General features: G+C 40.2%; 2 protein-coding genes across 3 annotated transcripts in view; one reads left to right on the top strand and one right to left on the bottom strand.

Moving 5' to 3' along the window:
* Nucleotides 1-1,809: 1,809 nt before the first annotated feature.
* On the top strand, nt 1,810-4,364 carry pdcd2l (programmed cell death 2-like). Its single transcript, XM_008410690.2, has 2 exons — nt 1,810-3,015; nt 3,189-4,364. The coding sequence occupies exons 1-2, from the start codon at nt 2,568-2,570 to the stop codon at nt 3,797-3,799; spliced, it is 1,059 nt and encodes a 352-aa protein (XP_008408912.1). The 5' UTR covers nt 1,810-2,567; the 3' UTR covers nt 3,800-4,364.
* An 872-nt stretch (nt 4,365-5,236) lies between these two features.
* The window catches only part of LOC103465668 (nuclear factor of activated T-cells, cytoplasmic 3-like), a 27,405-nt gene continuing 18,673 nt past the window's right edge, over nt 5,237-13,968 (bottom strand). Inside the window, exons 6-11 of one of the 2 annotated variants that reach the window (XM_017305272.1) lie at nt 13,067-13,239; nt 11,906-12,046; nt 11,758-11,813; nt 10,767-11,427; nt 9,194-9,226; nt 5,237-5,898 (exon numbers count right to left, since the gene is read on the bottom strand). In XM_017305272.1, coding sequence (XP_017160761.1) covers nt 5,771-5,898; nt 9,194-9,226; nt 10,767-11,427; nt 11,758-11,813; nt 11,906-12,046; nt 13,067-13,239 — 1,192 coding nt within the window. In that variant the 3' untranslated portion in view covers nt 5,237-5,770. The remainder of the gene's footprint in view (nt 5,899-9,193; nt 9,227-10,766; nt 11,428-11,757; nt 11,814-11,905; nt 12,047-13,066; nt 13,240-13,968) is intronic. The other variant, XM_008410696.2, reaches the window with a different exon arrangement.

Genomic DNA, 13,968 nt, shown 5'->3' with positions numbered 1-13,968 from the left:
TTTGACAATGTCACTTTGACCGGCGGAGGGTCTGCATTTTGTAAGGAGGCGAGGCAACAAAATGTATTTGAGGTAGGTTTAATTGGGAGGTCCAGGTCACCATTACACCAACACCCTTCACACAGTGAAACAAAGAAGCTGGCATTTTTATACCTGAGGCAAGTTCCACTTACACCAGGTAAAGGGGTGATCAAAAAAGAAACAAGAAACAAACACTACTTACACAAACCTAGCAAACAGTAAATGATCCAACAAATATTTACATGCATGCAAATTATTAAAACTAAACCAATCTAAGGTCAATCAAAAAATAAATGTAACTAAATATAAATCCTCAGAGTATCACCCCTCTTAATGGAAAATGGTATGCTCCAGGAGCATTCGTCTCCCTTTCTGCTCCGCCTTGCTGAGACACACCCAGAAAGGCAAGTACTCAAACAATTAACTCAAATTGAACCAATCTAAATCGGAAACAAACTGACATTTCCCCCCACATTTTCTGAACAGGAAAGATGGCCAGTCTCCCTACCCAAAAAGAATGTTCACTAAATGTCACAATGTAACTGAAAATAAAGAACTGATACAAAACACATTTGAACTGTAAATAAATAACATAATCAATATGGGATGGAACCCCTGGTCTCCATCACAGACAGTCTAGGCCAAAATATACGACCATTTGCAATTCTGGTAGAAATTTCTTTAGCTGATTTTAGTCATTTAAAAATTTTCAGATACTCAAAAACCCAAATAAAAGTTCTCCCTTCAAAATGAACCAGGGGAAGGCAATAAGTCAATTGGATTGATAAAGAWTGATGCCCTTTAGTTATTAACAGGCTTTTAGATCAAAATTACATACAACTGGAAAAAGCCAACACAGCAGAAAATCTTCAACAGAGCGACTGAAAAATAATTTWAAAAAATAATATGTTGCAAMGTCAAAATGATTCAAAGGAATTGGTGGGAGCTGTACAGAAGGTAATGCCAAGAACCTCAATGAACTAAACCAGTTTTGGAAAAATGCTCCAAAATTCTTTCATAAAATGACAAGCATACAGACAGGAGCGCCGCCAGGAATTGTGGGCCCCCTAACAAAAAATTTGTTTGTAGGTTGCTTAAACTTTTTTCTATTAATTTTAGATTACTTAAATGTCTCTCCCCACTAGAAAGTCAAAAGCAACGTGCAACTACACAAAAAAGCAATCCAAACTTCTCAAAAATCCTATGTAGTTGCGTTTTATTCAAGCTGCATTTTATTCAAGTTGCAGTACATAACTTTAATAAAAAAATATGTTTTCTCCATATTTGTTAAAGCTGTCGCGATGTCATAGCAGTTTGTAGCAGACAGATAATCTGGGAAAACAATCAATCTCCTCCATCTCCTTCCTGAATTACTATTACCGTTATGTAATGTGCCGTTCTGACCAAAACAACCAATCAAAACTAGTAGGATGCTCTCAGTGCTGTCAATTACCCTCATTCACTCACTGCTAAATGTGCTAATGGTGGAGAAACAACTTATAACAAGAAACGCAAAAAGATCAAGTCACTGCTGCTCAAAGTGTTTCTACAATCTCATGATTCCACAATCATGAGATATACCTAGTTTTTTTTTTTAGGCTTCCTGTTTTGGCTTATTAAGKAAAGTTTGTTTATTAATACTGTCACAGACAAAACTGTCACAAAGCAGGAGCGAAAATAGGGGTGATGTGAGCTTTTGTATGGCTTGGAGGGGAGAAAAGGGTGATTGATAGCTTCAACTTTTGTAATAATTAATGACAATCTGTTGGCTGTTTTTGTACACTTAATTTTAACTTTTAAATACTAAGGCACTAAGGTTCAATCATGAGAAATAAAATCCTAAAATTAAAAAGACATTTTTTTTCTGTCTACATAAATGCCAGTAGAGTAGAGCTACCTCCCTGCAATATAATTTCAAACTTCAAATTACATCAGGACATTTGGGGCATATTTTAACACATATTTATGAAAATGAAGAAGAATGAGAAATTGTACTCGTGGATTTTAGCATGCTAATCCACCGTTTTGCATCATGGCAGAAGAAGTGGAAGTGGTGAAGGAGTACAAATACGTTGATGTTCACCTTCAGGTGACTAGACTGTCGAGACACAGCTGTTAAGTAAGCTACAGAAATGAGAGCAGATTCTGCTTCTTGAGGAAGTGTTGGTTCTTCAGTGTTTGTATGAAGATGCTTCTATTAGACTGTTCTATTATCTGTTGAGATAGCATCAGAACTAGGGACTAAAAGATAGGTTCAAATCCTAACAGATCCATAAAAAACAAAAAATATTAATTTCTTTATGAAAATGCATGTATAAGGAAAAGAAAAAAATATACATTTAATGTGGAAAGAGCACGTGTAAGGGAAAGGAAAAACAAAATTAGATTTCTGCTGTTATTTTTAATTATGTCAGTTTTGGTCCTCCATAAGCGGGCAGTCCTGGTTTATTTTCTTATTGTGGAAATGCTCTAACGGAACCGGTAGCGTTTATTTCAAGTCCGGTAGGAACCTTTCTTCGCTCGAGGTAGGTTCCTACACGTGAGCGATGGCCGAACAGACGTTTCTTATAGGTCTCTGTGACGGAGAGTTGGATCCCAGGAAATACCGCTCCACATTTCTGACAAACAAAGTCGGGGGCAAACCGGACTGGTCGTCGGCTGTCACCGGACAGTCACCCTGCTGTCGTATTTGTAGCGCCCCGCTAGCCCTTGTGGTGCAAGTGTACTGCCCCCTCCAGGGTTCCCCCTTCCACAGAAACCTCCACCTGTTCGCYTGCTGCCAGCCTGGCTGCAGCGGGACGTCCGRTAGCTGGACGGCCCTCCGCTCCCAGTGTGCSGAGGCTCCCAACCAGTCCTCCACACCACAGGTAGTTGTTCCGCCGGCCACAGATTGGTGTGAGTCCGCTGATGACTGGGGTATGGAGAGAGAGGAAGATGACTCTGAATGTAGAGGAGGCGATGATCAGCAACAGTCTGAAGATCTACAAACAGAAGGTAGGTGTTTCAAACTTTCAAAATCATCAGGCAGTTGCCATCCTTCATTCCGGGGGGAGTGGTGGTGGGGAGTTRCTCTTATATTAATCCATCTCGGCACAGAGGGACATTAGGAATCTGGAAACCTGTCAGGTGTTGCAAACTGTCTAATTTTCACTCTGGTGTTTCATCAGTGAGTCCTACAGTCTGGTCCATGGATGTCAACTCCGGTCTTCAACAACTCAGTCTGGTAGAATCTGAAGACATCCCCATCTTCCGTCCATTCTTCATCAGTGTGGTGGAGGAGTCAGAACTGTGTGAGGAGGACAATCAGCTGGAGCACGCTCAGGAACTTCTGAGGGAGTATGAGAGGAGGGAGGGCACAGCAGTGTGGGAGGCAGAGGAGGAGGGAGGTGGTGGAGGAGAGAAGTATGAAAAGGCCAGAGCCAGACACGGAGATGCCGTTTTCTTCAGGTTCATGAAGGCAGTTTTGTTGTGTCCGCAGCAGATCCTGCGCTACTGTCGCCACAGTAAACCATTCTTCATCTCCAAGSCGCCGTCCAAAATGAGTCAGGAGGTTCCAGCATGCGGCTCCTGTGGAGAACCCAGGACCTTTGAGCTGCAGCTGATGCCTGCTCTGGTCAGTCTGCTGCAGAGGACAGACAGCAGCCCAGAGGATGAACTGGAATTTGGGACTGTGTTGGTTTATACTTGCACTAACAGCTGCTGGGCTCCAGGAACAAACTGCCCAGTGGAGGAGTTCTGCTTTGTACAGCCAGACCCAGATCAGAAGCTCTTTAAATGATGGAGCAGATTAAATAATCCAATCATCACTTTATACATAAAAAAGTATACATAAACATCCATCCATTATCATACACGCTTTTTGTCCCCAGTAGGGTCAGGAGGGGTGCTGGAGCCTATCGAGAGGCGGGGTCACCCTGGACCGGTCACCAGTCGGTCACAGATCCATAAACATGGGAGGAATAACGGGCATTAAAGCCGATCCTGTTTTTGGTTCGTCTCAGAAGCAGCATTAAAAAAAAATTTATAACCTGGTGCGTCTGAACAGTGCTCGGTTTCCATCAATCAATTACGCTTTTAGTGTAATATTAAAAAAACTAAGGAAATATTGAGACACTCATTCTTCCATTGATATGTGTAACCCCATTTACATTTTTTCTGCAAATATCCTGTAGTAATCAGATTGGTTATGCTAATGCCTGACAGGTCTACTTAAATCTGTCATATGTACATCATGCATGTGAATGTATCATGTACACGTAATGTGCATGCATTCACATGATGCATGTGAATGCATCATGTACATATGCATTCTCCCCTTTATGAAATAAATTCATTTGTCTACAGTGTTGGCACAATTATTATGCAAGTCTTATTATCTAAAGGGGTAGCATTATGTAAAGTTGTCTTTTTTTTTAACTTTACATCATGTTATTTCCTCCTCAAACATACCTGGAGTGTTGCTTTCATTCTTTCATGCATGTTTGAGAAATTGCTGCCTTCCAAGCGCAACTCAACCTCAGAGTTGTAGTTTCCAAGTTGAGCATTACAGAGCACCTTTTGTCCCTGCYACTCAGCTCCTTCAAACTAGCGGCAGCAAATAGAAAACACTTGGTGGAACATCTGCTGAGCTCATGATATGAACTATGAACTATCCAGTCCTCCCACAAACATTTGTAATTGCGTATTAGTGAAATGATGATATGCTGAAGACGGAGAGTTGCCTAAAAATATTTTGTCAAGATACCCACTTGCACACAAATAGATGGATTAGATAGAATGCATAGAATAATAGAAATAAGATATGCATATGTTGCGTCACTAAAAAGCACMTGGTGATTATTTATACAAGATGTTTTTAGTGGCAAACAAACCTCATCATAGATTCCATTTGTCAACATTTTAACCCATACCTGGAGTGAACAGTCAGGCGTATGGCTTCTCTCTGAGTTTTCAATAGTAAGTTTGAGGAGCCACACACCTGTCGCCCCATTTACACTCTGACTTCCTATGAAGGGAAACGGTACCTGCCAAAACATTAAATGAGCAGGAAAGTGCAAAAAAGTTCTTGGCAAAAGCCAAATAACTATTTTTTTAAGGAAATTGGAGTGCATGTCAAAATCATACAGTTGATATTTTGGACCAGGGTTTGGTCTCCACAAAGCCTGTTGGTTTTGAAAAGGTTGCATAAAGAAACACAGGAAAGTGTGGAGACAAGTTTATCTAATTATTCTCAGTTAAGTATTCTTTATTTTTACTTCAACCTCACAATATATTTCAGCGTCTTAAAAGGTCACACTACAGGAATTCAAGATGAACATCATTAACATAGCAAGAGAAAAATAAAACATAGCCTTTAAAACGGTGCCATGGCAAAGCATTCCTGGATCAGATCCAGGTATCAAAAATAACTTTTTAAGCTTACTGGCCCTGTCAAAATTCAAGAAACGTGTTCTTTTGTGCAACTTTGAAGTTGGCATTAAAGTTGTAATATGACTTTAAAATCAGATTACAGTTACTTTTTTGCCACTTCACAGTTTCTCCAAATCAGTCACAAATAAAATCTTTGGTTTGACTRTGAGGCACAAGCTGCTTTTTTTCCCAAAATTCCTGAGAAACATAAGAACAGAACTCCAAATAAAATAAGCTACAGATTCCTCAAAGGCTGCCGACTGGTTTTCAGGCACTTAAAGAYCAGTTTGGAGAACTTTGTGCAAACGGGATCATCCGATGAAGGAACTGTCTTCTGAAACTACTGAGGGTCTCCATGGAAGGACCCAGGGGGGGTCCTGGAACTGTGCTCCCAGTTGTACTGCTGGAACTGGTCATGCTGCACACAGCTGCTCAATGCACCAATATCTCTGTCGATAATCTCGTTCACTGCAAGACGAAAAACATTGTCAAAAGCAGAGACAAATTTASAGATTATTTCTGAAGGATGATAGCTGGTTGGTCTACTAAGTTAAAACAAAAAATATACAAACACCTGGGGTAAAACCTCATATAGCTGGAAGCTCCAGAAAAAGGTTTGAGCAGTTTATCAGTTGGAATGTTTTACATGCATTCCTGCTCCAGAATAAACCCGATTAAAATGTACATCAGCTAAACTGAAGTATGTCTATATCTATTTATGCTACAGTAATTCTGACATTGAAAGCTCCCACCATGCCTCAGTGAATACTTGAGTTGCGTCCCAAAACAGACATGCAGCTGCTGAGACTCATAGTCCGACTGAATGGCAGCTGGGAACCGGGCTTTCAGACAAAGGTCAGGAGGACAGCTGGTGCCAAACAGCACCGCAAAACAGAACTCATCAGCATCATGCACAGCAAACGCGTCTAATTTTAGCTCTGATCACTCAGAAATAACCGGCAATACACATGCTTCAGGGAGCAGGCAGGAATAAATTAGGTAGCAGAAATATAAAACGTGCTATTTCTGAAACCCAATCTGAGCTCCTCCTCAGCCTACTTTAAAGTAATTTTTCTTTCTTCCAGCAAGTGGATTGAAGTTTGACCAAATAAAATRATCTGTTTATGAGGAGAAATATTTTTTAAAATGATGTCATAAAAAACAAAAAAACATTTCTAAATGAATGGATGGATGAACACCTGAACAATGGAGTAAGTGGAGAAGATACCACTTACATTTKAAAATTTTTAACCCTCCTGTTATGTTCGTTTCTTAGGTACAGCAATAATGTTCGTGGGTCAATTTGACCCAGGAAGTGTTTAGTCATGCTATAGTGTCAGAAACCAAAAAATTCCTCCAAAACTTTTTTGTATCTGATTATTAACTCCAATACTAACCATTCAATCAATATTTGTGCAATGATGTTTTTTTATTTCTCACAAATAAAGGATCAATAACGACAATTTACTCATTTGGACATAAAAATGTGATTTTAAATTTTTTATGCCCACTGGAAAAACCTAAACACAAAATTACACTAACCATCCTTGAAAGTGATTTTTTTGTAAAAAAAAAAAAAAAAAATTATATTAACATTTAGATTTTTTTTTTTGAAGGGGTGATGTTTATAATTGAACTTGAGACACTATTCTGCTCTGGGTCAAAWTGACCCRCTGATTAAAATCAAGACAAAAGAGTCCTGAAGATGATCCTGCTGCTGGATTTCCASTTTAAACCTGYATGTTCAAAACATAACTGGGTTTTTCATCACATGCTGCCCAGATTTTTATGCCATATTTAGCTGGTGTGGAAGGCATATAGTGTGTAAATGAGCAGTGACCTCTGAATGCCAGGGGTGAACTTTATGAATGCCACAAGCCTTTCATCCACTGTGACATGAGGGCCTGGATTATAGAACAGGGGAAGTTACAACCCACATGTTCCACACTGATCTATTAGCTGCTAGTTTGTCTTGTCCATCGATTGTCAAATCGGATTACTCTGGAGAAAAGTCTCCAGAAACATTATGGCCCGAAATATTACCCTGCCTGTCTCTGCATCCCTTAGACTGGCTGTTTATTCAATCTTTGAATCTTTGCTGTTGATTCAATCTTTTGAATCAACAGCCTGGTCAGAAAACTCTGGTCAGAATGAGGACCTCAAAATATGCATGTAAATGCATTTGGTCCAGCTCCTTCCAGTTCTCTCCAAAAACTCGCCTTCCTTTTAGATTTGTCATTTCAAGAATGATTTCCTGTATTACACGAGGCCTGAGTAGCTCAAAGACTGACTTGATGTCTGTAATGTGAGTTTCTGCCATCCTAGTCGGCCCTGGAATGATCAACAAGTTCCAGAGCTTCCATGGTTGTCATCTTTTTATTTTCCTGCGGCTCATTTCCTGATCTCTGACAGTGATGATATCACATGTACCTTCAGTGTGTAATGYGTTTAGGACTCCCTTGCAGAGAGTATTTACGTTCCCCCCCCCCTTCTACTGAGGGTCCACTCAGTGTGGGTGGAGTTTGCCGAGGGGAACAGAAAAGGTTCCTGTCAAAAGTTGTATGAACACCTGCTTTCTCGCAGTTTCCTAGTGAAGTAAAGAGAATAGTGAAAGAGTGGGTTTGTGTGCGTGTTTAGGTGTGTGTGTGTGTGTGTGTGTGCATGCATGTGTGGTGTGGGTGTGTTTGTGTGTGATGAAATATGTCTCATAGGTGCAAGGAAACAAATAGAATTGGACATTTTTTTAACCTTTTTACCATTCAACTTGACTGCCGGGTCAAATTGACCAGAACAGTATCGATGTAACAAATAGACCCAGGGGGGGCTGCAAATGTGTAAAATGAACCATTTTCATTTTATACACCTATTAAGACAAATAGAAAAAGTTTCATGCAGAAAAAATACTTCTATTTTTAAACTTTGAAACGGGTAAATTTGACCCGGAGGGTTAAGTTTCTTCTCCCTTGTTTTTCTGATGCAAGGAAATCTGATCACACTGCGCAGTCTGAACCTCCTTCACCTCAGAGATTACTCAATCCAAATTACCACATAAAACTCAGTTTGTCTCAATGTCACCTTTTTAGTTGGAAAGTTTTCAGCAATGACAGGAAAGATGTAAATCTTAGCTTCTTAAGAGCTAAACATCTCAAAGTCAACATAAATCTGACAGTAAAAACATTTACTGTTTGTAAGGAGAGGCTGTAGTTCACAGTATTACAGGCAGATTCTGATCCTAACCCTAGAAACCAAGGGTGTTTTTCTGAATTAAATCTAGCTGGTAACTCATGTTACCAGCTAGCTTATTAGTTGTTCAATTTATTTAACAACTAATAAATTTGTTATTAGTCAACAAATTAAAAAGGWAAAAATATACAGAAGCTCAAACTCTCCTATACTTCAAAAAGTATTTATTTTATTTGGTGGGATTTTTGGGGGTTGGCTGGAAGTGGAGATTGCATTTTAAGAACACAAATAGTTTTGATGCACATGGAGTTTGGTTCTAGGACAGTCAGTTTGTGTTGCTTCTAATTAGAACCAGACTGGTCTAGTTAAAGCTGTTGTTAACAGACAGCAAGCTGTTTAGGAAATGCCATGAACTGTGGTTTGGGAACAATTCATGGCATTTCCTGAATGACCCCCTAACTGTAATTTATATAGAAGAGAAATTGTTGTAGATGGTCAAACTAGTGAAAATCTGATTATGTAAACTTTTACATAGCTTGGTAATAAATATTCTAGAGCAGGGGTCTCAAACTCAATTTACCTGGGGGCCGCTGGAGGCAGAGTCTGGGTGAGGCTGGGCCGCATAAAGGATTCCACAAAAAACAATTAAAAATATCCTCAAATSTCATCAACATTTAATCATTTCTCCAATACATGAACTGCATATGGAGGACCAAAACCGACATAAAAGAATAAATATATTTAGTTTTTCCTTTTCCTTACACGAGTTTGCGTCAAGTAATGTATATTTTCTTTTTTATTTCCCCTAAACATGCGTTTTTGTCAAGAAAAATAGATATTTTGCTTTGTCTTTTTTTGCTTCTCCCTTTACTGCTCGCTGCATTTCTGCTTGCTGAATTTCTGCTTGCTGAATTTCTGCTGCATCGTTATGTTAATGAGGAGAGCTGCCTTATACGTCTACTATTGGCCAATAGAGCTTTGGCACCAACGTCACTGCGTCAGACGTTGTGGGGYGTTTAGGTGCAGTTGCTCGGTGCCATCTATGCAGACCACAGACAAAAACAAACTTTATCCCGGTGGTTTTATTGTGTTACCGACTGCAGTGAAGTTAGTTTCGAGTTGGATATTGGATTTTCCAATATCCACCGAGCAAGCGGCGTTTAACTCAAGGTTGATCCGATTTATGAACGCTAATTTCGGCCAGCCGTTCTCTAGCTGATGAGGAGGGCCTCAAGCRCTCAGAGGTTTACTTCACTGCAGTCGGTAGCACAATAAAAMCACCGGGATAAAGTTCGTTTTGGTCTGTGACCGTGGCCTGCAAAGATGGCACAGAGCGACTACACCCCACAACGTCTGATGCAGTGACGTGACGTTGGTGCCAAATCTCTATTGGCCAATAGAAGGCAGCTCTCCTTATTAACATAACAATACAGCAGAAAAACAGCAAATGGAAATACAGCAAGAAATACAGCGAGCAGAAAAGGGAGAAGCAAAAAAAGAAAAGAAAGGAAAATATAAATTTTTCTTGACAAAAACACATTTAGGGGAAATAAAAAAGAAAATATATACATTACTTGACGGAAACTCATGTGTGAGGATGGTCCTCCATAGAACTGCAGGCTTTGGCTTTGACAAAGACATGATGAGGGTGTGACAAAATTTATTTATTCCACTTGCCGTYGCTCTTGTTCTGCGTTTCATAGAAGCCTTTAGCCAGTTAGCAACGTATGGAGAACGTCTCGACGCGTGACGTCATTACCGCTTCTACTTGTCAACAGCGTGGCGGATGACGAGCACCCCGGTAGCAGTCGCCTTTCTCTGTGTTTGATCGTGGCATTTGTTAATGGTAGAAAGTACCGGAATGGCGACTGCAAAAAAAGGCAACTGGTACCAGACTGTTCCATCATCCACCGCACTATTGTTACAAGCGTAGTGTGCATAAAGTCAGTGTAGCTTAGCCTAGCACCGAATGTCAGCCATGATGAGGAATGGCAAGCGGGACTTCCTTCAGAGGTCCGCTCACCCTGTGGGYCRCACTAATTTATACTTTCATCACGGTGGGGGCCACGAGACATCATCCTGCAGGCTGCAATTGGCCCGCGAGAATGAGACCTCTGTTCTAGAGGTTGCCAGTGCTTTAATTTGCTTCTTACCGTCATCCAGAGTGATTTCCTGGAAGCCAAGGGATCCTAGAATAGGCTGCTCCTCCGGCTCTTGCTTGACACTCAGTTCTTCTCCTGGGTTGTGCAGCAGGAACTCTTTGTGAGCGTCCAAAGAGCTTTTCAAAGAACTCTTGGAACTTTCAGATTGTTTCCTTTGAGGACCACCAGCATGATGAGAGAGGTTTAGAGTTTGGATCAGGGGAGAAGGTGCCTGTGCATCAATTGTGCCCATCTGCACTGACATCAAACCTTGATTTGGAAGTGAAGTCATGATCTGACATGGTGCTGAAGACACCTGAGGAAACAATGATGCTTCAAGGGAAAGCGTGAAAGCAGGAGGATGGTGTAGATGAGAGGAGTTTTGGGAAAGAAGACCATGCAGTGGGACACTGCATGGATCATAAGCTGCATCTGGCCTGAGCACAGCATCATGAGAAGGTGACAGACTGAGCTCTGGACAGAAGATGTGCTCAGATCCCCAGAGCTCCTGTTTAACTGCAGGAGCAGCTCGATGGGAACCTCTGGTTCCAGGCAGGTACGTAAAGCTCTGCATCAGGCTTCTTCTTCTCTTCCCATTTGACACATAGAACTGGACTTGGACAGGAGACGCTGTCCTCTTAACATAAGGGGGGATCTCCACCATGATCCTTGACTATAACAAAAACAAATAAAAATGAGATCCAAATTCAGGAATCTCAATCATGTTATACTGTGTTGAAGTCACTGTTCAACTGTAATCAAAATAGTTCACTAGTTAATAAATGTAGCACACAAAGTACACACAACCTGCTGATTGTTACAATGTACATTGCTGTTTATGTATTGCTGATGGCAATGTATAAACCTGCTGATACATTGCAATCAGCAGGTTTATACAAAATACATTTCATATATGCTACAAATTTAAACCTTTATATGGGCTATAAATATCAATAAATATTCCAACTAATACAGCCGTCCAAATAAACTGTTTTGTACTTACTTCATTACTTTTGTCACACAGAACTCCGGCATCGACTTCCCATTGTGTTCTTCCATCTAAAAGTTCAATGCATTTACAATGTTGATTAATGTTAGTGAAAAGAGACATGATGAAAACACACTTGTTGATGAACATAAGAGTATCTTACCAGGCCCCTTTTCAACAAAAACAACTCTAGGTTGTGCAGACATGTTTGTTCCGGTGATAAGCAGCTCTTCTCCTCCGTCCACAAAGCAGCTGGTAGGAGAGAAACTCTCCACCTGAGGAAGTTCCTGACCTGATCGCTGGGCTGAAAAATGGCTCAGTTTAAGATTTCAGACGCTCCTGTGCATCTTCATCCTTTCCGGTGGTAAAAATACCAGCTCTATTTTCTCAAAAAGTAAACTGTCAGCCAGCACTACTTTTGAAAATCTGTGGAAATATGTCATTTATAACATCTTCTGGTGTTAATTATAATAAGGAATTCTTTACTTATTATGCAAAGTATAGCATAGTATATTATTTAATACTAAACCAAAATATTCATGTGCAGCTGAAAGCCAATATTTATATGTATTGTATAAACAAATACTGCACGTACTGTATTGACTGTGGGTTCTTATAGTCCTCTATAAATAAAGTTGGAAGGGGAAATAACTTTTTCTCTCACYGTCTGAGATTAAATTACAAATAACTTGTCTTGTTTTAGCTGACTGAGGCTCAGATAAAACAGTCATTAGCAATTATTTGCACTTGCTAAATGCAAAACAAATGAGAGTTTGCTAGATATTTTTATCATATACATTTCCTGGCACCATCTGGACTGGGGGAAGTGTACACGCATTCTAAAATGCATTTATCTCTAGATCGCAACGCTTTCCTTCCAGAAAAAGCACGATGACAGGACACTGATGCTGTATACTTGCAACTAATTGCTTGAATATATAGATGTGCTCTCGTTAAAAATGTGAAGATCAAGTAGACTCATGCCATATCCTAATTTCATTATTTTTTCCATATCACCCAAAAAACAGTAGATATGCTGTAAAATAAATGTTGGCTCATTTAACCCGGTCGTTGTTAAGAACCASTCAAAACCATCATGGTATTTCCTAAACTATTCACTGCATGGAAATCTTTAACAATGTAAACTTCTCGATTTGAAGAAAGCATAAAAAAATCTCTCTTGCTCATYTGGTGTTTAGTAAAAGTAAATGATGTTGGTCATTATAACTCATGTAAAACAAGAAAGTTTAATTTGGTTGAATAGTTGATTGTGTACATAGTTTATCTAAATATCTGGTTTCAACTGCAGCTGTAGTACACTCACAGCACTCCACAGGAACAGATGCTGTCTGCAGCCAGAGCATCTGTCCATCCTGCTGAGGCACGGCGACTCGAAATACAACTCGGACTCTAGTGTTCTTCCGTCCGATATCCGTCTCGCCTTTCTTCAGCTCAATGTCAGCATTCCGTAACTTCAGGATGCCAGCACAGTCAATGCTGTGTAAAAAAGAGAAATGTTCTTTCTAAATCTAAAGTAATTTTCTAACTTCAACTCATCCACTGACTTATAGCAAAAAAAAAAAAAAAGAAAACTTCTTGGAGTTGTATTTTGAGCTCTTCTAGAATCCAAACAAGAACATTTGGGTATTGCAAACAGAGGTTGCAGCAGCCTTTTTTTTATGTCCATCACCACCTGCTCTGACGCAGCAGGTGGTTCACCCCCCCCCCAACCACCCTCCTCAGTGAACAACTTACAGGACGGCTGGCCAGTAGGGTGGTTCACCCAGGTCCCAAACAGACTAGGACTGCCTCTGGATGCACACTGTGCAGTGCACTGCACTTGTTACAGTCTAAATGCACCTTTCTTTCTTTCGTTTTCCTCATTTCAAACATTCCTGCTGTCATTTGCACATCCTCATTCTTTGCATTTTTTTTTTTTACTTCTTGTAAAAAGTTTTTTTTTTTTTTTTTACAACATCTTGTATTTAACTAGTATATTTCGATAGGATGCACAGCTACTAGAGGTGTGCCGATCGATCGGTCACCGATCATAATCGGGCCGATTTCCGTCAAAAAGTGTATGATCGATGATCGGCGATCATTGTCTCTTGTTGCCGATACCGATCACCTGCATCTCATTTCGCAGCCTGYCTGTGCAGCTGGTCTCCTCTTTCCTTCACTCTGCGCAAACGCGCAGCAACAAATCCTAAGCGATGTGGAACTATA

The sequence above is a fragment of the Poecilia reticulata genome, linkage group LG6, assembly GCF_000633615.1.
Source record: "Poecilia reticulata strain Guanapo linkage group LG6, Guppy_female_1.0+MT, whole genome shotgun sequence".
In the NCBI taxonomy this organism is placed as follows: Eukaryota; Metazoa; Chordata; class Actinopteri; order Cyprinodontiformes; family Poeciliidae; genus Poecilia; species Poecilia reticulata.
Note: the sequence above shows the minus strand (reverse complement) of the source record. Positions and strands in the feature narration are given on the sequence as shown.